Genomic DNA, 22,505 nt, shown 5'->3' on the forward strand with positions numbered 1-22,505 from the left:
TTTTATTATCATTTTCTTTGAGTAAATACTTAGGAATAGAATTGCTGAGTCATACAGCGTATGTTCAACTTTGTGAGAAACTGGCAGATTTTTTTCATAGAGATTATACCAATTTATATTTCACCAACATTGTGTAAGAATTCCGGTTTCTGTACACTTACCTTGCCCCACCTTTAGTTTTTTTTTTTTAAATATTTTTTTTAGTTGTAGTTGGACACCATACCTTTTTTTTTTTTTTTTTAAATGTGGTGCTGAGGATCAAACCCAGTGTCTCGCAAGTGCTAGGCGAGCACTCTACCACTGAGCCACAACCCCAGCCCACCCCTTTAGTATTCTAATAGGTATGTGGTAGTAAATTATTGTGTTTAATTTTCTTTTTCAAGATGACTAGTGGTTTGAGCATCTTTTCATGCACTTAATACTTATTAAAAATGGCAACATCTCTCTTTGAAGAGTGTTTTCAAAATGCTTTGCTCTTTTCTTAATTAGATGGCTAGTTGTCTTATTGTTGAGTTTTAAGGGTTCCTTATGTATTTTCAGTATAAGTCCTTTGTCAGTTACATGTATCCCAGACATATTCCCTAGTACAGGACTGGATTTTTCATTTTCTTAATGGTTTAATTGAAGAGAAGAAATTTCCAAGTTTTGCAAAATCCAACTTGTTTTTAATTATTTTTGTTCTATATAAGAAATCTTTTCCTATCCCCAAGTTTGTTGAAATTTTTTTCAAAGGTTCAGATTACTTACATAGAGACTTTTTGTTGACATTATTATACTTTCCCCATGGATTTACTTGGGCATCTTTGTCAAAAATTAATTGCCATATTTGTCTGTTCCTAGAATTTATCTTCTGTTCTGTTGGTCTTTATTCATCCTAACACCACTCCTACCCTATCTTGATTATTGTAGCTTCATAGTCAAGTCTTGAAAGCCAATAGTGTAAGTTCTTCAACTTCATTTTGTTTCTCAAAACTGTTTTGGCTATTTTAGGTCTTTGAATTTCAGTGTAAAGTTTAGAATCAGCTTGTTTCTGCCAAAAAGCTTTTTAGGGATTTGATTAAAATTGCTTTTACTTTGTAAATAAATTTTGAGAGAATTGACATTTTAACAATATAGAGCCTTCTGATAGTGAACATTATATCACTCTTTCATTAAACTAGGTTGCCTTTGCTTTCTCTTGGCAATGTCTTATCATTTAGTGTTCGTATGTTGGACCTATTTTTCTAAATTTATCTCTAAGTATTTCAAGCTTTTAATACTATTGTAAATAACATTTTAACAATTTGAATTTCCTTCCAACGGTTGATATCATTTTTATGTAGAAATAGTTGATTTTTGTATGTTCAATTTGTATCTTGTGACTGATAGTAAAACCACTTATATTAGTCTTAGTAGCTTGTTCTTCTTTTTTCTTTTCTTTTTTTAAATAGTGTTTGGTTGTAAATGGATCTTTATTTTATTTACTTATATGTGGTGCTGGGAATTAAACCCAGTACCTCACACATGCTAAGCAAGTATTCTACCACTGAGCCACAACCCCAATCCCCTAGTAACTTCTTTAGTAGATAATGTGAGATTTTCTTTCTACATAATTTTTATATTCTTATAAATGGTGTTGTATTTTTTTTCCTTATCTGTATGCCTCCTGAATCTTTTTCTTCCTTATTGCCTTAACTAGACTTTCTAGAACAATATAGAAGTAATGACGTTAGACATCCTTGTCTTCTATCCAGTCTTTGGAGGAAAGTGCTCAGTACTTTGTCATGGTGTGATTTTTTTCTATAGATTATTTTGTAAATACACTATAAGGTGGGGAAATTTATTCTGTTCCTAGCTTGTTGAGGATGTTGTGATTTGCTTGATCATGAATAGTTGTTGATTTTGTCACATTTTCTTTCTGCTTATATTGAAATGTTCATGTGACTTCTCTCCTTCATTCCGTGAACAACATGAGTTTCTACAACATAATAACCTTAAAGATGTTAAAAACTGGTCTTTCTTTACTGGAGTAGACCCTACTATAGGTCATCATGTAGTATCCTTTCAATATATTTTTTTTTAAGTTGCAGGTGGATATAATATCTTTATTTTATTTTTATGTGGTGCTGAGGATCAAACCCAGTACCTCAAGTGTGCCAGGCGAGAGCTCCAGCCCCCATAAAATTTGTTGCCATCTTGCTTTTTTCCCCCCTTATTTCAAATAAATTTTGTTCCTTTCTCTTACTTATTTTCCTGCCTTTTTTTTCTTCTTCTTTTTTTTAACTTAACACTCTACCTTCAAATATTATACCCAGCATGTATCCCTTTGTATATTGCAAGAATATTACAGAGATGTACAGTTTCCTTCTTCCTGTTCTTTGTGCTTTTCTACTTTGGCTACTTTATCAATGTGATTTTAAAATAGTTGTCTTTAATTTTTACTGAGCTTGGATTTTACTGAATTTCTTAGATTTATGTGTTCATAATCTTCATCAAATTTTTTAAATTCTTGGTTGTTATTTCTTCAGGTATTTCCCTGTTTCATTTCTTTAACTACATAACAGAATTCTATGACTTTACTAGGATTCCAGCTGTTTCTTAATTTTGTCTCATAGCCAGCTAAAGGTTTCTTTCTTCCATCCTGTCTTTCCTGTATGCTTCAGTTTGTATAGTACTTTTTATTATATTTTCAAGGCTACTTATCTTTTCTTTTACAGATATAATTTACTGTTAGACTTACCAGTGAATTTTTCATTTCAACTTGACAAATTTTAGATTTTTCCTCCTTCTGAACTGTAAAATTGAGATTGACCTCCTTATATTATCAGCTAGACTGAGATTATGCATTGTTTTGTTATGCTATTATGTCATTTTTTAAGGGGGTGCAAATTCCATGTTGTTTCTTTTTTTGAGAAAAAAAAATTTTGACACATTTGTACATATTTATCATGTTTCTTATGTTATTTTTCAGTATTTGTGTACAATGAATTATGATCAAATCAGGTGATTAGTAATATCTATTACCTCAGACATTAATTATCACTCATAACTTGTTGAAACCATGAGGGAAAGTTTATTCTGTTATTAGCTAAACAGATTTAATTCTGATTTGAACAGTATAACTAAAACGAGCTGATCTGAGACAGGGCAATAACTTATTTTTTATTTTCTAGTTTTGGGTGTATAATTTTTCCTGGTGATGGTATTGTAATTAATCCCTGCTTCTGTCTACTTTACAAAACTTTCTGGGAACTTGACAACACACATGTGTGGTGTTAGTATAATTCTAGGGTCTTGTATTTTGCAGTCTGATGGCCGCCTCTCCTGAACTCTTTGGAGGGGCTAGTAGGGGAGATTGGTATCAGCAATTTCTCACTTGAAAGGGGGACTCTTATTACAGTCTATAAAGAGCTTTTATTACAATAAAAGGATTTTTGGATCTACTAATCTTAAATTCTTGAATGTTCTGAATTTTTGAACATTTTTCTTACCAAAAAACTTTTCCAGATTGATAGGTTATATGATTGGAAAAAGAGTCCTGACTCTGATGTGGCTGCTACTTTAAAGAAGCAGAAAAAGAATACAAAAGATGAGTTTGAGGAGCGAGCAAAGGCCATTATTGTAGAATTTGCACAGCAGGTAAGAAAACCTTCCCTTCTTTATGAAAAGCCATTTCTCAGACTGTTTCTTTTATTACATTATTTTTATAATAACCTCAGCATTTTTATTATAGGCTCTGTTCTCCTACTAACTGGATAGAATTTTTCCTTTATTCCTTCTTTGGTTTTTGTTTTCTATTTTGTTGAGAATGGAGTCTTGCTGTGTTGCCCAGGCTTACCCCAGATTCCTAGACTTGGGGGATCTTCCTGCCTGAGCCTCCCCATTACCTGGGGCTGCACATGCACACCAACTTGCTTGGCTTCCTTCTTTTTATATCAGAAAGCCAGTACCTTACCGAACTCTTTACAGTCTGAACATTTTAAAAATCTAAGGTGCCTTAGAAGGAAGCCACTTTCCTTTAATATAGTGCTTCCATCACTTCTATACAGGAGTGAACCCAGGGTCCTCAAGAGTGCTTCAGCAGTTGCAGAATGATTAGCCCTTTGCTTATCTAGCTTCTCTTTAGTCATTCCCCTCTAGATACCTCCTTTCACAGCTTGGTGTTTTTGGAATGACTTTTGCTTCCAGGGTTTGAATGCTGCTTTGTTTTATGAGAATAAAGATCCCCGCACTTTTGTGTCCTTGGTACCTACCTCTGCACATACTGGTGATGGCATGGGAAGTCTGATCTACCTTCTTGTGGAGTTAACTCAGACCATGTTGAGTAAGAGACTGGCACACTGTGAAGAGCTGAGAGCACAGGTGATGGAGGTAATTATCTTCAGGCTTCCTGCTTACTTCCCACTCCGGTAGCGAGTTCCTTGGGTAGAGGATGTTTATGACTTTTAATCTAAAAGTAATGAATTTGATGCATCATGTGTTTTGTTTCCTTTGCAATAATTTCTGTTAGGTTAAAGCTCTCCCAGGAATGGGCACCACTATAGATGTCATATTGATCAATGGGCGTCTGAAGGAAGGAGATACAATCATTGTTCCTGGAGTAGAAGGGCCCATCGTCACTCAGATTCGAGGACTCCTGTTACCCCCTCCTATGAAGGAATTGCGAGTGAAGGTAAGCATTGATACACAGGACTTGTAAGTTCTGAGGTTGCTTCCTCACTTTGAGAGCAGTTTTATTTTAGATGTCTTCGTATGGAAGGCTGTCCCTCAGCAGAGATTTGTAAATGTACATCGTTTTGCTTCCACAGTGTTAATTGATTTTTTATTATTAACCGTTTTTATGTTAAAAGAAACATCCATGCTGAAAAGTGCATAAAACATAGAAGAAAAGTTTAATAATAATAGTTTTAGGAAGCAGCCTTGCCACAGATCAAATGTTGCTTGCTGACACCCAGAAGCTTCTCATGCTTCTTCCTGATGTGAGGTCCCTCTCTTCCCTGATACCTAAGACTTAGCCAGGGCTGCATGAGAATAGCTAACATCTCCATTTTAAACATCCTTAGTTTTAGAAACTGAGTGTGCAGCCCTGAAAGTGTCTGGGCTCTGTATCAGCGGAGTTATTCTTAGTGTGCACTTTTGTATCTTTGACTTTCCAGCTGATAAATAATTTTTAAGATTTGTATTCCAGAGCTGGGGCTGTAGCTCAGTGGTATAGCACTTGCCTAGCATGTGTGAAGCACTGGGTTCAATCCTCAGCACTGCATAAAAATAAATAAAGGCATTCTGTTAAAGAAAAAAAAATTCCATTATGTGGATATGCTATGAATTATCTGTTCTGTTTAAAATGTAGGCTTTGTTATTACCAGTAGTGTCAGGAAGATTGTTCTTCCTGTCTTGTGGAGTCCTGCCAGTGTCTCCAGGGTGCACCCTGTAGAGTGGATTGGATGCGACTTATTTCACTAGATGAGGTCTAACTGTTATCCACATTAGCCAATAACAAGTTAGATTCCTGGTTATTTCATATCTTTATCAGGTCTTTGTCATTTTTAAGATTTATATGAGACACTGGTCTATTATTACTTTTTTATTATTTTGTAGTTTGTGTGTATGTCTAGTCTAAGGAATGTTTCCTGACCCTCAGGTCATGAAAATAGTCTCTCTCATCATCCAATGCCACTTTTCAAATATATGTGGTGGAAAATGTTTTTATCTCTGTAGAACCAGTATGAAAAACATAAAGAAGTAGAAGCAGCTCAGGGGGTAAAGATTCTTGGAAAAGACCTGGAGAAAACACTGGCTGGTTTACCTCTCCTAGTGGCTTATAAAGAAGATGAAGTCCCTGTTCTTAAAGTAAGTTCATTGTTATTATGTCATTAAGGCACATGCTGGGGATGTGACTAAAATGGACACCTTTGTCTTTGTGAAGTCTCTTGGTCTCTCAGCAAACTTAATATTTTGAAATTACTTCAGTTTATACAATCACCATGAATTGACATAAATATTTTTTTATCCACTAGAATCTAGATAAGCCTTCTGTTTTAAAATAGAATTTTAGATAACCTAATTTATAGATGGAGCTGAAGAAAATCTTCCTAGAGACAGTCATTTAAAAGCCCATTTGTGGATAGCAGTTGGCCCATATCCAGCAGAGTTTCACAAAAGCGAACCTTTTAGCTATAGTCTTATTTGTTTCCATGCCAGAGAACAAATATAGGTGTTACTAGCACTGACCTCTTATGTGCCAGGGCCACCATTATGCAGTGGTAGGTCATGCCATCAGGTAGTCACTTCTGGGGCCAGTGGGAACAGGGCAAAGCATAAACCCAGTGCCAAGTATGAAGTAGATTTCTGTATCTTTTTTAATGGTGTCAACACATTTAGCTGTTAAGATAATGAAGTTTAGGGTATTTCATTGTTGAAACAGCCAAGCAGAGCTATTAAGCTACCCTAACATTTGAGGTACTACTTTTGAACACTCATTCTTATCTATTATTTCATTCTGCCCCACCCATCTACTGTTTTTCCTTAAAGTTGGTCAACCTAAGACAAAGGTGAAGTGGGGATAGGACTAGATAGTTGCCAAATCTCTTCTGGCACAAATTATTATGCTTTGCCCTAAACTTTGGCTTCTTATTTTCAGATGAATACTGAACCCAAAAGAGGAGCAATTTCATTCTAGGCAGTTGAGGGTAGAGGTATACTGACATCCTTGTCAAATCTGATTTCTTTTTAAGGATGAATTGATCCATGAGCTAAAGCAGACACTAAATGCTATCAAATTAGAAGAAAAAGGAGTCTATGTCCAGGCATCTACACTAGGCTCCTTGGAAGCTCTACTTGAATTTTTGAAAACATCAGAAGTGCCCGTAAGTAATCATGCCCAGCTCTTCACAAGTCAGTGGTGGTTGTGGTTTGTGATGCTGTTGCCATTACTCGACACATGCAGATAAAACTGGAACCTTCCTTTTTTACAGTATGCAGGGATTAACATTGGCCCTGTCCATAAAAAAGATGTTATGAAGGCTTCTGTGATGTTGGAACATGATCCTCAGTAAGTCATTGTTTCTGCTACCTATGGCCTTCAAACTGTCCTTTGTGACTGGCTTTTTTTCACTGAATGATCCTTGATGTATTTTAATCTTTCAGATATGCAGTAATTTTGGCCTTTGATGTGAGAATTGAACGGGATGCACAAGAAATGGCCGATAGTTTAGGAGTTAGAATTTTTAGTGCGGAAATTATTTATCATTTATTTGATGCCTTTACGAAATATAGACAAGACTACAAGAAACAGAAACAAGAAGAATTTAAGTAAGTTGGCATTTTTTTTTTTTTATTTGGGTTCTTTAGTAATGAAGTTTGTTGAGAATTAACTAAATCCTGGAAAGGCATGTAGGCAACAAAAGCATGGCATTTGTACATCTACCTGAGGTTGTGTCCCTAAATGGTCTGTTATACCAGAAACTCTGCTCCCAGTTTTCTTTGTGGCCTTTTAGTTTATTCGTTTTCAATGCAGCAGCTGTGGGTGTCATGAACATAGTAGTTGCTGGAATTGCTTATCTGAAATTGCACGGAATGTGATTAACAAAATCAAAGTGTGAGAATTGGGAAGTCAGTGAGAAGTCAATTCCTGCACAAACATTCTGATGGTCAGTCTCACCCAGGGCAGGCGCCTTCCTTTCAGAGCTGAGGTGCTCACTCTCATTGAGAGAGGCAGCTGGTAGTTAATGCTTAAGTGGAGATAGTTACTGAAAGTCAAAATAAAGCAGGGAGGAGCCTTGGGCTGTGATTAATATGTAGTTGGAAGGTCTCATCTCTTTAGGCCTCTCATTGGAGCATCCAGGCAGAATCTCACATGAAGCAGAACTGGGTCCAAAAATGGAGGCATCCACATTGGCTGAGGCAGGTTACACTGCAGGGACTGTGGTAGAAAACCAAGTAACAAGTTGGCAGGATCCATGTGATGTAGGAAGGTCCTTGTGGGCAGCAGGAAGTGGAAGGATGGAGCTTTTCCTTTGAGTTGCGAGTAGTTATTGTTTGCCTGGTCATGGTCAGACTGGTTGCTAGTGTTATGGGTTGAGCACCTGTCAGGAGCCTGCTGTAGTCCATGCAAGAGATGATTGATGAGGTGGTTCACACCAGAGCAACACAGAGAATGGTGGCTTAATTTTAGGAAGGTAGAGCCAGTTGGTAAACATTAGGATTTAAATTGGTATATGGTCACTTTTGACCATGAAATCTAAAGCAAGAAAAACTACTTGCTTGGGAAGATCGCTAGAAACTTAGCACTTCTAGCATATGCTTAATAAGCAGGGAAATTAACCTTGCAGCAACTTTTTGGATGAGAAATTTAGGAGCATGGTGAAGAGGAGGAAGTGGATAGATACCTTGGGGTCCCAAAAGACTTACTTACACATGTGCTAAATGACAGACTTGCCAGCAGGTACTGTCCCAGTTCTAAGCCCCAGGATATGGCTGTAGAGTGACTTCTTTGGGGGTCAGACTCGACCTTTTGTTTTGGCACAAAATCCTACTGTACCCAAACACCAAGCTGGGAATAAAGCAGTGAAGGGCTCTTTGGCTCCTTACTGGTTGGGTGGAATGTGGGAAGACTTGGGAAGCAATAAAATGCAAAGAGGGAGGAGGAAAGGAAGATGAAGGGCCATAGAAGCAGGGTGGCCTTGGGCTGTCAGCTGAGCACTAGCTTCTGTGGATGGGCCTGCTTCTATCACTCAGCCTGAGCAACCTGCTTTCATGTAATGGAAAAAGCCACATGTCCATCTGCTGTGTTGGTTGAAATTATTTTATAAGCTTAAAAAAATTCTTGCTTTCATTTTCGTTTCAGGCACATAGCAGTATTTCCCTGCAAGATGAAAATCCTCCCTCAGTATATTTTCAATTCTCGAGATCCAATAGTGATGGGGGTGACTGTGGAAGCAGGTCAGGTGAAACAAGGGACACCTATGTGTGTTCCAAGTAAAAATGTAAGTTCCAGCTGTACTGAGAAAGTGGTCTTATCTCCATGGGAGGGGGAAAAAAAAGTTTTGTTTCCAGAACTTTAAAAACCATCCAAGCTTTTAGCCTGGTATTATTGCACCTCGGTATGGGTAAATGTCAGTCTTTAAACGAAAGAAAAATCAATATGGTTTGCGTGGTACACTGTTTGCAGTCCCCATTCACACATCATCACTTGTCCCTCATTTTTCTGGTGACTCCACTCAGCAGCTGGTTCCCTTCTAGGTGTGTGTTGGCTGCGTCCTACCTGGTGGTTTGGCACATCACTCCTGCATTTGGATCGTCTGCCTCCTCATTAGCTAGTTAGAATTATTGGGAAGGAACTTACAAAGGAGTTTTGTGATTCCTGTGTCACACACACACACTGCTGCTCAGTTCCCTGAGGAAATTGCTGAAAGAGAAAACGGTCTCTCTGGTTCTTGGGAGAGTTCTTGTAAATGCCTGTTTCTCAACAGCCTTCTTTCTCCTAATGGCTTCAGTAATTGTGAAAATCACAAGTATCCAATAGACTTCAGTTTTGTGGTTTTTAAACTGTAGTTTGGTCAGTGAGATCCCAGAACTTATGCTGATTCTCATGTCCTTACTACACAACTCCTGTCTGGAAAGGGTAGTGAGAAGTTCCAGACTCATCCAAGATACCCTGCCCCAGCCCCGGTGCATGGCCCTTGAAAGTTTGTGCTTCCACACCATTTCAGTGTTCTCTAGGACACTACTTGCAGTAAAATCAATTTTCCATGTGACTTTGACCTCCTAAACCAAGCCAAGCTCCCCTCAGACCCCGCCTCCCCTCTCTACTTTGAAACCAGCTAGGCTCAAATTTGCGGTTTTCGGGTGGCTGGAATTACAGGTGTGCTATTTTCACACCTAACCCTTTCCACTTATTCTCTAGTACCTTTTTCCATAAGGCAGTCCAGGGGTCGTCCCCTGTAAACTTGTCATTTTCAATCTGCATAATGTGTCCCCAGCTGCCTTTCTGACTTTAACTCCACTGACTGCTTTGAGTTCATTCCTGATGTGGAGCCTGCCATTCCCTCCTAATACAGCCTGTCCTGAGAGGACGGAGCAGTAACAGAAAGTGACCTGGGTCAGCAGAGCACGTGTAAGGGTTTACGCAGTTCATCTTATAAAGGGCATAAGTAAAAAATTCTTCCCTGATCCTGTGGTAAGGCTCTGTGTGTAGTATTTCAGCTGTCAAGGTGCTGTGGAGAGTACACATCCCTCTGCGTACATTGTACTTTCTATTATCTTACAGTTTGTTGACATTGGAATAGTAACAAGCATTGAAATAAATCACAAACAAGTGGATGTTGCAAAAAAGGGACAAGAAGTGTGTGTCAAAATAGAACCCATCCCTGGTGAATCTCCCAAAATGTTTGGGAGACATTTTGAAGCTACAGACATCCTTGTCAGTAAAGTAAGTATTTCAGTGGCATGTTTTCAGAAATTGGGGTGGGGGTCTGGTCACTTTTTTGATAACCTGTAACAATAGGTTTGAAGTCTGTCTGGACCTGTAGAATCTGATAGTACTGGATCCTTCTCTAGGGTGTGCTCTCCGGGCCTTGTCCTGGTTAAGGACAGTACCCCTGAGTACAGCAGCACTCACAGAATGCTATGTTTCTTGCAGATGTATTGGGTGTGTTTTGGGGAGAGCTCTACTCCCTTAGGCAGGCTCACATTGTTTCTGCTGCTCAAGTTTTCTTTACACTGAGCAACATTTGTGCACCTGTTTGTTACATTCTGTTCACACTGTTTGTGCCTCATGCATTGCAGATCAGCAGGCAGTCCATCGATGCGCTCAAAGACTGGTTCAGAGATGAAATGCAGAAGAGTGACTGGCAGCTTATTATGGAACTGAAGAAAGTATTTGAAATCATCTAAATTTTTCACGTGGGGCAGGAATTGGAGTAAATGCAATATTATGTTGTAATATCACCAACAAGACAAGACAAAAAATGGAACAGATGGACTTAGGTGTATAAAACGTTTTCCATGAGAAACCAAGAAACTTACACTGGTTTGACAGTGGTCAGTTACACATCCCCACAGTTCCAGCGTGCCTGTTCGTTCACACCCTCCTCACCCCACCCTTCCTTACTTGGCTGCTGTTTTAAAGTTTGCCCTTCCCTAAATTTGGATTTTTATTACAAATCTAAAGATCTTTCAATTTTATACTGATTAAATCAGTCCTGCAGTATTTGATTAACCTCGCTTCTGCAGATTTTGTGATTCTTGGGACTTTTTTGATGTAAGATACACATCTTTCTTTATGCGTATTCTTCCGCCATACGCCCTTAGGGATTTTTTAAAAGAGAAAATGAAGCATTCTGATATTTATCTGCTTTGTGTGAAACCATGGTGTAAAGCATAGCTGGCTGCTTTTTACTGCTTGTATAGTCATGAGAGTCTTGTAATCATCACAGTTCAAAAACTAATAATAATAAACAGACATTGCAGTACTGGTAAGCTCTGTTAGGCTTCCATGTCAGTGTAGCTTCTCATCCTCATATCAGCATAAGGCAACAGGAGGGATTTTCATTCATTAATCTTGTTCTGTTTTATTTGTCCTTTTACCATGCACATACTCTCTGATAAATTGCCCATTGTTACCAGCTGTCTTATCTGGGTTTGGTGCCTCTGAGTCACTTCAGATTACCTCATAGTGTGATTTATTCATGGTAGTGATCCAAATTGCTAGCTCTAGATTAATATGGATCTAAGCAAGCAGACACTCTTGTTGAGGGAAAATAAGTATTAATTAGCAGCATGGACTCAAACGTATATAAAATTTGTATGCTGTTAACGTTCTCTTAAAGATAAAACTGACAATCTGTACTATTCTTCATTATCAAAATTTCTCTAGGGCCAGTAGAGGCAACTATCTGTGGGACTTCATTTTTCCCAGAAGCATCCCCACACAGAAGAAGAAAAAATTTACTTAACATGTTCATGTGCATGCTTGGAGACAAGAATAAGATGAGTTAGAAGCTTTACCCTTTCCTGGAACAAGTAGAATCCTGGTCTGGGACCTCTCAGGAATTTCAAAGCTTAGCCTGGATCCAGCCAGAAACGGTCTGGAGGTTTTTCAGCCTCTTAAGTATAATAAATAGTTGCTTCCTAGAGTTGAGTTTTTAAGGATTCACAAAAAGGAGCCTGTACAAAATATACATACAGTTCTTTATTAAACAACTGTAAACACTTCACTGTAAAAATCCATAAAACTTTATAAACAAACATTTTGTAAATAGAGTCTATGCTACAGTAAAAGAATTAACACAATTATTTACATGCAATACTGACAAATTTGGCACTTTTTGAAAAGAAATGTACAAAACACTTGCTTTAAAAAGAAATCTGAAAATGTAAAAACTCATGAGCATTACTATCATGCACTTTGCAAATACCTCACAAGCACTTATGGCACAGCTAGCGGAGAGCACCAGGCTCTCTGGTAATATTTATGTAACTTTTAATGTGCTTCCATAAGTTTGTTGTAAAACCACCTGAACATTGTCAAGAATAAAGTCAAATGCCATATTCCAAACTGATTCCACCGATTGCTGCATCAACCTGAAAGCGGGAAAGAAGAAAAACCATCATTAGGAAAGAATTCTAAGACTTAATTCCTTTTTCAAATCTTCATTGCTTCACTTTTTACACATAAAAGGTGATCTTGGCCAGGAATTGAAATCCTAAGTAGAACACTAAAAAGGAAATATGTTCCGATAGTTTTTAAATCACATATTAGACATAGATCTCAAAGGCAACCACCTCATTTTAAACTTTCTATTGTCAAAACATGGCGTTTTTTGGTTAATCCTGAATATATTTTCCCAGGAACAAGTTTCCAGGAGAAAGTTTAAAGCCTTCATATATCTCCAGTTAACTGTTTATGAATGTCACTGGGAATTCCCTTCCATAAAAACACAACTTACCTTTTCATGTATTTTATAACCAAGTCCAGTTTTTCCAAATCTTTTTCCTCTATAAGATCAGTACAGTATTTCACAACTTGCAGTATGTCTTCTTCCATTGGATCTAGAAAGGGGGAAAACCTCAAATAAGGACCATGATGTTTAATAAAGAATAAAGAGATCTGCAGGGACAAAGGAAAAAAGAATGGGCTGCAGAATTGGGACTTTTTTCAAAGCAAGTCCAAAAAGATCAGTAAGAAATTCGCATTCAATCTGTATAGTATGTTCATTTTCTCTTGAACAGGGCCACCCACACAGGTCAAGCCAACCTGAAATGGTAGTTATCCATTCTTTGAGCAAGGTCTTTACATCACTGAACTCAACAGCTCCAGCTAGATTGGGTGCTGCAGGCCTAACACAGCTGGCCAGGTCAGGCTGCAAACTGGAAAGGCCTGGCACTCCTGAGGAGGAAGCAGCAATTTCTTCCTGTTGAAAAAAACAAAAGATAAAAGTGCTATTTTTAGAAGTATCAAGGACATTAAGACCTGTTACAACTCAAGAGTTTTAAAAGTATTTTTCAAAAAGCTTACCAGGGGTTTCTCAGCAGCAGGTCCTTCATGTTTTAGGAACCCATCAATTAACTTCTGGGGACTCCCACAGGCCCCTGGCAGGGATTTTGCAGGACTGCTAAGCAGTTTGTTTTTCAGAGGGCTCTGAATCTTTTTCTTGGGACTCATGGGGGGTTTTTTCTTGGTTTTCTTCTTTTCTTTCACTGTTGCTGGCTTTAGCTGAAGTAAAGGATTCTTTGGCACTAAAGGAAGAGGTGTATAATGAGTCTGGACATAAGCTCTTTCCCTTTCCAAATATGCAATCCCCCCACCTCCCTAAAGGTCCATCCTAAAACACCTCCCGCCAGGAGTGGCAGTGCCAACAGGCTCCACACTTCCTCTGTCTCAGCCTTTGGCATGATTATTTATAATGGAGTGGTCACAGGATTGGAAGAAGAGTCAACAGATGGAAGCCCTCATAACAGTGTCTGCTAAACTGTAAACTTTAGAATTGTTATTCTTAGAAAGTAAAAGTGGATTCAGGTGTTTGTGATGCACATCCACAAACCCTGAGATGATGCTGTGAGAGTCTTTGAGAAGTACTGAAATGATCTGTCACTTCATTCTTTAAAACAAAATCTGAATAAGAATCTAACTAGGACTATGCCAGCTCCCACTCCTACTGTAGCCCTGTTCAGATATTCTCCAGTAATGAAGATCTCTTAATGGAATGAACATTTATTTAAGCCACTTCCCAGGCTTACCAGGTGCATTGGCTGGCTGCTGGTAACTAGTGTCTTCTCCCTGCCTTTGTCTTTGCTCATATGCTGCTTTCAGCTCCTTTTGAAGCTCAGCAGGAAGGGCAGCAAAAACCTCAGGGTCCACCTAGCGGGAAAGCAAAGCCAAGAGTCAAACTTGGGTTAATTTTAAATGGCAGGTGGTTTATATTTTTTCACAAATGGTTTTGTTTTCAGGTCAACCTTTGCTGACCTGTATGAATTCTTTAGGTCTTTAGTATCAAACATTAAATCTTGAAAGACTTTAAGGTAAGAAAAGAATAGGAATTAAATTTGAGCACTAATTGGAACTTAAAAATAAAACCACCACTATGGGGGAACAATCAAGACAAGGCACACTAATAGAAAACAGGAACTGAGACTGTTACTGTCCCCCATATCTGACTACATTTCCACCTGCTGCATTCTTGTGGCCCGGTGACGGGCTCTGGCCAATGTGACAGAAGCAGAATATGTTCATTATTCTAGGTAGGCACCCACGCACCATTTGCTCCGTCTATGGTCTCCTGATGATGCAGAACCAAGAATCCCACTCCCCATTGGACACAGCATGAGCTACTGAATTAGGGTGCAGAGGGGAAAGGGAAATAAGATGGTGTAGGATGGATGAGAATGCTTAAAACTATGGTAGAAGGTGCCTGAATTTAATTCACCTGTGAAAATGCTGGAAGGGCTATAACATTTATTCCTGTGTCACTATTAGATTCTTGAGGTTCTGGTATTTGCAACAATACTGTCCCAACTGGTTGTGCTAAAACTCCTGAATTATAGCCATTTACTGGTTCTTTCTTTTTGTCACCACGTGGCTCTCCCTGCTGAACAGCACAAACTTGTTCTATCTGTTCCCGGATATCAGGTGGAAGTGCTTCTAGAACAGACTGATCAAGCTGTAAAATATCAGACATGAATTTGAGGTTAAAGTGTGCTTAGACAAGAGGTATTTATTTAGGGGAGGGAACCTCTTAGATAATGAACACAGAGTGCAAACCACTGGGCTAGAAAAGCTACTGTCCCTCCTGGGCCCCTGCCCCCCAAACACATCTTTGGAATGTCTTTGCCTTTTGCCATTGACACCTGAAGTGACATTAGGAATCTGGAGGTAAGTGTGCACCCCTGCCAGTACCATAGATCAGGTAAATCCACATATACTTGTATACTGTCTTATAAGAAGAGCTCACCCATGGGAGAGGCCAGAGCCCAAGATACATTAACTTTCTTACTGTGTCAGAATTTACCTTCCTGTATGAGACTGCCCCAAAATACTAATAAATCTAGTCTGAAAGGAAGCTGGAAAAGGGGGTTTCTAGAAAATACTTTCTCTGCCCACATACCTGCTGCTCCTCTGGCTAGGACCTCCCCCTTGCTGTCCATGTACATCCAGTACTTCGGAAACATGGCAATCTCATAACCTAGACAAGCTCATCTTACCCAGCCAGAAACAACTGTCGGGTGTCACCAGCAACTGGGAGCCAATGCAAGGATATCAAAATTGACCCTCCCTCTCCCTAGTACTATAGCCAGCATTGATATCTTCTCTAGTACGGGATAGAGGGAGACCACATATGAACTTCCTTTAGAGCTTAAAAGTGCTATCATTTCCCAGGGGCAAAGGATGCCAACCATGTACCAACCACACTTAGAGTCTTAAGCTTAAAATTTAGTTTGTGTAGGCTCTAAAACATTCACTCTACGAAAAGAAAGGTTTGCAAATGCTGCAAAACCCTTTGACATTAGATCCTAGTTCACTAAAGATCACCAGAGTTGCTCTGTTGAATATAGCAAGTCTGCATGATTACACTGACAAAGTGCCAGCTCATACGAGGACAGCCTTTTAAGCCTCACTTCACAACTTGCAAGAGTTGCAAATATTTGCAAAAGCACTTTCATTTACACGAGTAACTGTCCTGTAAAATTCTGGAAACCTTATTAATTCTAACCAGTAGTCTTTTCTCCCTTTGGTTCTACGAATGGAATAAACAAATGTCATTTGTAAGCTACTTTTGTACTTAGGAGTATAAAAACATACCTGGGAAGGTGACGGGACCTCTATACTCAGGTTAAGTCTCGACTGCACACTGATGGGAGAATGCAGACCATTCCATTTCCTTGAAGACTCTCCCATTTTAGTGTCAGGACTCACACTAGCTGGCAGATGTGTATTAAAGGATGGTAAGAAAGTGCAACTTCGAGAGGCAGGTGATATTTCCAGATCCACAGCCGTCAGAAACACTACAAGTATAGAAAAATACGCTGTATAGCCTCTTTAGGTAACTTGAATCCCAGGCATCCCTTTGTCTGCTGTAAATACTTATTAGGGCCATAGTTAAAATGTGAATCTGTTCTTCAGGGCAAAATTTACAGTCAGGCCAATTTGAAAATTAACTATTTTCCCAAGGACATAATCAGAACCAAACAAGAACCATGTGACAACCACCAACCTTCCCTGTGCTCCTCTTCTGTGGACTTCTTAGCTTTCTGAACTTGGAAGAGGTCACGGACAGAATGTGACCCACCAGGAAAGTGGCTTGGCTGAACTGAAAGGCGACTGGAACATGTGGAATGGTTTGGATTAGTAGGAATCAGCTGATTCACATGAATCCCAACCTAGAACCAGAATAAAGAGTATGTTTCTAGTAAAACAGATATGCATTTTGCTCTCATCTAATCCTTTTTTTTTTAACTATCTTCTAGATCTTGTTTTTAGAACATGGGTTAAATGAAAATATTCAAATACACAGTCTTCTATGAGATTCATTAAAAAATATGACTTTTAGGGAAGCAATTAAGCAGTTATCTCAACCTTGAGTATCCAATTCATCTCAAATATGCAACAATGTCTGAAAAATCAGAAAAATCAAACAAGTAGAATATTATATTCCACTGATATGCTAATCAACTAAGGTTTTGAAAGTAGGATTTAAATGTAAGAAATTAACTTGGGATTAGGGATGCAGCTTAGTAGTGAAGCACGTGCTGGGTATATGCTAGGCCCAGGATTCAAAGCCCCACCACCCCAAATAGGGAATATTGTGGCAACTTTCCTTCACTAACCATTTTTCTTTTTAAAAATTAAATATTTTTCAAGTAAAAAATTAGGAAAGGAGATGAGCAACAGGTACACTGCAAGTTACTACTATCTCCCCGACCATAAACTATTAAAAAACATTCAGGAAAAAGTTTCAATTATGGCTGGTGTACTGACCTTAATCCTTCTACAATGAACCAAAAAAACTACCCTTATTCATCTGGGTACCCAGAAGTAAACCTATGAAGTTCATCTTAAGAACAGAAATGTGAGGTGTGATTTGGGTGGGGTGGGAGGCCTTCTGCCCGTCTAAAGCCATTTGCTCAGGCCTATGATTTCTCTCTTTTGATCATCAAACTACAGACATCAGAATAAATTTTTAAGAAGACCTCAAAGTTACAGGATTTACAGATTTAGACTTCTCAGTGCTATCTACTTCTAAGGAAACAAGAACAGGAAAAACAATACAATATATATAAAAATTAACCTTTGGTTAACTGAGGGAAAGGTACTATAAAACATAACGTCTCTGGGACTGGGGTTGTGGCTCAGCGGTAGAGGGCTTGCCTAGCATGTGTGAGGCCCTGGGTTCGATCTTCAGCACCACATAAAAATAAATAAATAAAATAAAGGTACTGTGTCCAATTCCAACTAAAAAATAAATATTAAAAAAAAGAAAGAAAAACAAGAAAAAATAATAAGGTCTCTGCCAGGCACAGTGGTATATGCCTTTAATCCCATTGACTTGGGAGGCTAAGGCAGGAGAATCTCAAATTCAAGGCCAACTTGGGCAAATACGCAAGACTTTATCTCAAAAAATAAAAGTAAAGGGCTGGAGGTGAACTCTGGTACAGGACCACTGGGTTTAATCCCCAATACCAAAAATAAACCCTACGATACAGAATTGTTGATCTAAGCATAAAATAGTTTCCATAGCAAATAAGACTACTCTTTCAAGTCTAAAGAGCTCAGATCTGATGAGAAAGTCAAATTTACCTTAGATTAACTCAAAGAAGCTGAAGACCTGTAATATTAACTTCCTATTCCCTACCATGAAATATGCAGAAAAACTGGTTATCCACATGTAGAAAAAGAGACCAAGCCACAAATGAAGCTTACAACATTACAGAGTTTAATGTCACACACTTACCCCTCTCATATCTGATATATTTAGTTTCATTGTATGAAACATGTTCAACGTAGCCTTTCCAATTATTTTTGCACTGTCTGTTGCATGGTCAAGAGTTACAGTCCTGCATTAATAAAATTAAAGATGAAAAAAGAGTAATCACCACAGACATCACAGAAATATAGCAGATTATTAGGAACTATTTTGAAAATTTAGATTCCATTAAACTGGAAAACTCTGATGAAATGGATACATTTCTAGACAAATATACCCGCCAACCCTTAATTTTGAGGACACAAAAAACCTAAACAGACTAATAACCTATAATGAGACAAGCAGTAATAGTATTCCAACAAAGAAAAGTCTAGGACCAGATGGAGTCTCCGCTGAATTCTACCAAACCTTTAAACAAGTACTAATGCCAATACTTCTCAAATTATTCTAGAAGATAGAAAAGGATGGAACACTTCCAAATTCATTTTATGAAGCCAATATCATACTCATACCAAAACCAGATAAGGACACATTAAGAAATAGACCAATACACTAATGAACTTAGATGCAAAAATATTTAATATATGCAGAAAAGGCCTTAACAAAATTCAGCTCGGCACACATTCATGATAAAAACACAGAAGTAGCTAGGGATAAAAGGAAACTACCTCAACAAAGGCTATATGTGAAAACTCCAAAGCCAACCTCATACTGAATGGGGAAAGACTGAAAGCATTACCTTTAAAATCTGGAACAAGACGTGTATATCTACTCTCGTCATTCCTATTTAATATAGTGTTAGAAAATCTAGCCAGAGCAATTAGGCAAGAGAAGGAAGTAAAATGAATAAAAAATAGGAAAAGAAGAAGTCAAATTATGACTGCAGATAATATTATCCTATATTTAGATGATCTTCCAAGAGTAGCACCAAAAAAATTAGCAAAGTAGCAGGTTACAAAATCAACAGCTTTCCTATATATCAACAACAAATCTGAGAATGTAAATAGGAAAACAATCTCATTCACAATACCCCCCCCCACACACACATGCACACACACACAAAACTAACAAAGGGAGGTAAAAAGACCTCTACTATGAACTATAGAACACTGAGAAAGACACTGAAGAAGACTTCAGAAGATGGAAAGATCTCCCATGTTCATGTATTGGCATGAATTAATATTGCTAAATGGCCATACTACCAAGAGCAATATATAGATTCGATACAATCGCCACCAAATTAGCCAAAAAATTCTAAGCTAAAGGGAATCACAATACCTGCCTTCAAATTATACTACAGAGCTATAGTACCAAAAATTACATGGTAATAGCATAAAAACAGACACACAGACCAATGGAATAGACTGGAAGGCACAGAGACAAACTCACACATCTACAGTTATGTGATCCTTGAAACCCTTTTTAAAAATAGTGCTGGAAAAACTGGTTATCCATATGTAGAAGAATAAAAATCTCTTATCTCTCACCCTGCTCCCAGCACCAAAAAAAAAAAAAAAAAAAAAAAAAAAAAATCAACTTAAAATGGATCAAGGACCTAGGAATTAGACTAGAAACTATGCAATTCCTAGAAGAAAATGTAGGATTAACACTCCTGAACAGAGGCACAGGCAAACCTCAAATGCTCAGGAATTAGTACCACGAGTTCATAAATGGAATGGCATCAAATTAAAAAGCTTCAGCACAGCAAAGGAAACAATTAGGAATGCAAAGAGAGAACCTAGAGAATGGGAGAAAATCTTTGCTAGTTATTCTTCTGACAGAATTAATACCTAGAATATATAAAGAACTCAAACTTATCACCAAAAAAGCAAATAATAAATGAGTACATGAATTAAACATACTTCTAAAAGGAAGAAATGTAAAAAAAGGCCAAAAATGAATTTAAAAATGCTCAATATCATTAGCAATTTGGGAAATAAAATCAAAACTACAGAGATTTCATCTCACATAGGTGAGAATGATGCCATCAAGAGTACAAACAATAGGTCAGGCACAGTAGCACATGCCTGTAATCCCAGCGGTTTGGGAGGCTGAGGCAAGAGGATTGAGTGTTCAAAGTCAGGCTCAGTAACTTGGTGAGACCCTGTCTCAAAATAAAATACTTAAAAGGGCTAGAAGTGAGGCTCAGTGATTAAGTGTTCCTGGGTTCAATCCCTGGTACCAAAAAAAAAAAAAAAGAATATAAAGAATAATAATTGCTGGAGAGGCTGTGGAGAAAAAAGGAACACTTTTACACTGATAATGGGATTGTAAATTAGTACAACCACTACGGAAATCAGTATGGCAGTTCTTCAAAAGACTAGGAATGGAACCATCATGTGACCCAGCTATACCACTCCTTTATATTTATCCTATAGGGATACAAGCATGTCCATGTTTACAGCATCACAATTCACAATAGCCAATAAAACCAGCCTAAGTATTCATCAATGGATAAGGAAAATGGGGTATATATTTACACAATAGAATTTTATTCAGCCTTAAAGAAAAATGAAATTATGTCATTTGCAGGAAAATGGATGGAACTGAGGACCATCATCATGTCAAGTGATATAAGCCTAACTCAGAAAGTCAAAAATCATTATATTTTCTCTCATGTGGAAGCTACAGAGGAAAACAGAAAAGAAAGAGGGATGTGTGTGTGTGTGTGTATGTGTGTGGGGTTTGGGGATCTCATCAAAATCAAATGCAGATCAGTAGAGGAGGAAAGATACCAGGGATGGAAACAGGGGGAGGGGAGGATAAATGCTGAGGAGTGATACTGGCCAAATTACATCATACTGTGAGCATGTATTAATATGTAACCAAGAGTCTCTTCATTAGGATTTTACACACCCTCAATAATGTAACTAGTCAGATAAGTGGTAGAATAACTTTAAGAGAAACAAAGGCTACATTTCCTATGTATTCATTAGTACCTCGTAGTATGGAACTGTTTAAAGAGTTATACAATATTAGTTACATAAAAGTTTACAAAATGCATGAGAAAGTCTCCCTTGTAAGAAGCTAAATACCACATTAATTACACTGGCAGCAAAGAGGGAAAAGGAAAATTACATAGAACACTGATACTTTAAGGTGAATTCTCTAATGAAGACTCCATCCACTAAAAATAAAAAAAGAAATTTAAAAAAAGACAAATTTTAGTTAATGCATATACAATATATATGTTGCAATTAAAGTGTGAATACAAGGTAATCCAAGGTTTTAGATTCTAAAAGAATTTTTAATTAATAAGATTTCTAAGTTGAAGTACAGTCAATATTCAGAATGAAAAGTTAATTTCTGTTCTTTCTTGACTCATGTTTAAAGTCAAATCACTGAATAATTTCAAAATTTGAAATATGCTTATCCAGTACTATTTTCTCTTAAAAGATTGTATAAATGGAGTAACAACTCTGTGGATACTATGACAAGGAAAAATATGGGTTTAAAGGTCACAGACTAGAATGCCGGATTCTTGGATTTTTGAGAACACATAAAAGAAAAACAGAGGACCTGCCAGCATTTTTAGGTGCCCCAAACACACTAAGCTCACCTACCACTCCCTACAGGGCCTTTGGGGCTTTGCTGGTGTGAATAGTATGTTTCACTGCAAAACAAAAAACTTCCAATTCAATAATAGATTAAGACCTCTTTCCCAGAAAATGTATTATAAATTGGGTCAGATTTTCCCACAGAAAATATGTTTAAGAAGATAATCATATTCTTGAGTAAGGATCTAATTAAGCAGTTCAGTGTAAACATGTCTAGTAACACTACATTTAACTATTACTTGAAAGATGTGGGCATCAGCACACTTACTAAAGTAGGTAACACATAATTGTTCGTGATAACCAAAAGCAGAAAAATTTTATAAACTGCATAATTTGTACTTCCTATTTTCACAGCAAACAAATGCCATTAATGAGAAATTTGGGAGCTTCTGTTTGAGTTATCTCATGACTCAACAGTATCACCACAACATGAATGGAATGTATATGATTGGCCCGAGGAAGTAATTTTTACTAAAAGATATAAATCTCTTTGTGGCTTTCATTGTCAAGTCTTAAAACTGTGATCTCACAGCCAAAATGTAGTATACTT

The 22,505-nt window shown here is 37.7% G+C and overlaps 2 protein-coding genes across 10 annotated transcripts in view; one reads left to right on the forward strand and one right to left on the reverse strand.

Annotated features, from left to right (window-relative positions):
- Eif5b (eukaryotic translation initiation factor 5B) overlaps positions 1-11,197 on the forward strand; it is a 53,629-nt gene extending 42,432 nt beyond the window's left edge. For both annotated transcript variants that reach the window (XM_013363413.4, XM_013363414.4), the window contains exons 15-24: positions 3,487-3,618; positions 4,168-4,350; positions 4,490-4,651; positions 5,698-5,829; positions 6,714-6,845; positions 6,954-7,030; positions 7,126-7,290; positions 8,825-8,963; positions 10,247-10,408; positions 10,765-11,197. In XM_013363413.4, coding sequence (XP_013218867.1) covers positions 3,487-3,618; positions 4,168-4,350; positions 4,490-4,651; positions 5,698-5,829; positions 6,714-6,845; positions 6,954-7,030; positions 7,126-7,290; positions 8,825-8,963; positions 10,247-10,408; positions 10,765-10,872 — 1,392 coding nt within the window. In that variant the 3' untranslated portion in view covers positions 10,873-11,197. The remainder of the gene's footprint in view (positions 1-3,486; positions 3,619-4,167; positions 4,351-4,489; positions 4,652-5,697; positions 5,830-6,713; positions 6,846-6,953; positions 7,031-7,125; positions 7,291-8,824; positions 8,964-10,246; positions 10,409-10,764) is intronic.
- Positions 11,198-12,149: 952 nt separating this feature from the next.
- Positions 12,150-22,505, reverse strand: part of Rev1 (REV1 DNA directed polymerase) — a 77,017-nt gene continuing 66,661 nt past the window's right edge. For all 8 annotated transcript variants that reach the window (XM_078028548.1, XM_078028551.1, XM_078028547.1 and 5 more), the window contains 9 exons: positions 18,426-18,528; positions 16,689-16,854; positions 16,277-16,479; positions 14,904-15,137; positions 14,218-14,338; positions 13,496-13,716; positions 13,235-13,391; positions 12,927-13,029; positions 12,150-12,561 (listed from right to left, as the gene is read on the reverse strand). In XM_078028548.1, the coding sequence (XP_077884674.1) occupies positions 12,450-12,561; positions 12,927-13,029; positions 13,235-13,391; positions 13,496-13,716; positions 14,218-14,338; positions 14,904-15,137; positions 16,277-16,479; positions 16,689-16,854; positions 18,426-18,528 (1,420 nt within the window). In that variant the 3' untranslated portion in view covers positions 12,150-12,449. The remainder of the gene's footprint in view (positions 12,562-12,926; positions 13,030-13,234; positions 13,392-13,495; positions 13,717-14,217; positions 14,339-14,903; positions 15,138-16,276; positions 16,480-16,688; positions 16,855-18,425; positions 18,529-22,505) is intronic.

The sequence above is a fragment of the Ictidomys tridecemlineatus genome, chromosome 12 (assembly GCF_052094955.1).
Source record: "Ictidomys tridecemlineatus isolate mIctTri1 chromosome 12, mIctTri1.hap1, whole genome shotgun sequence".
Taxonomy (NCBI): Eukaryota; Metazoa; Chordata; class Mammalia; order Rodentia; family Sciuridae; genus Ictidomys; species Ictidomys tridecemlineatus.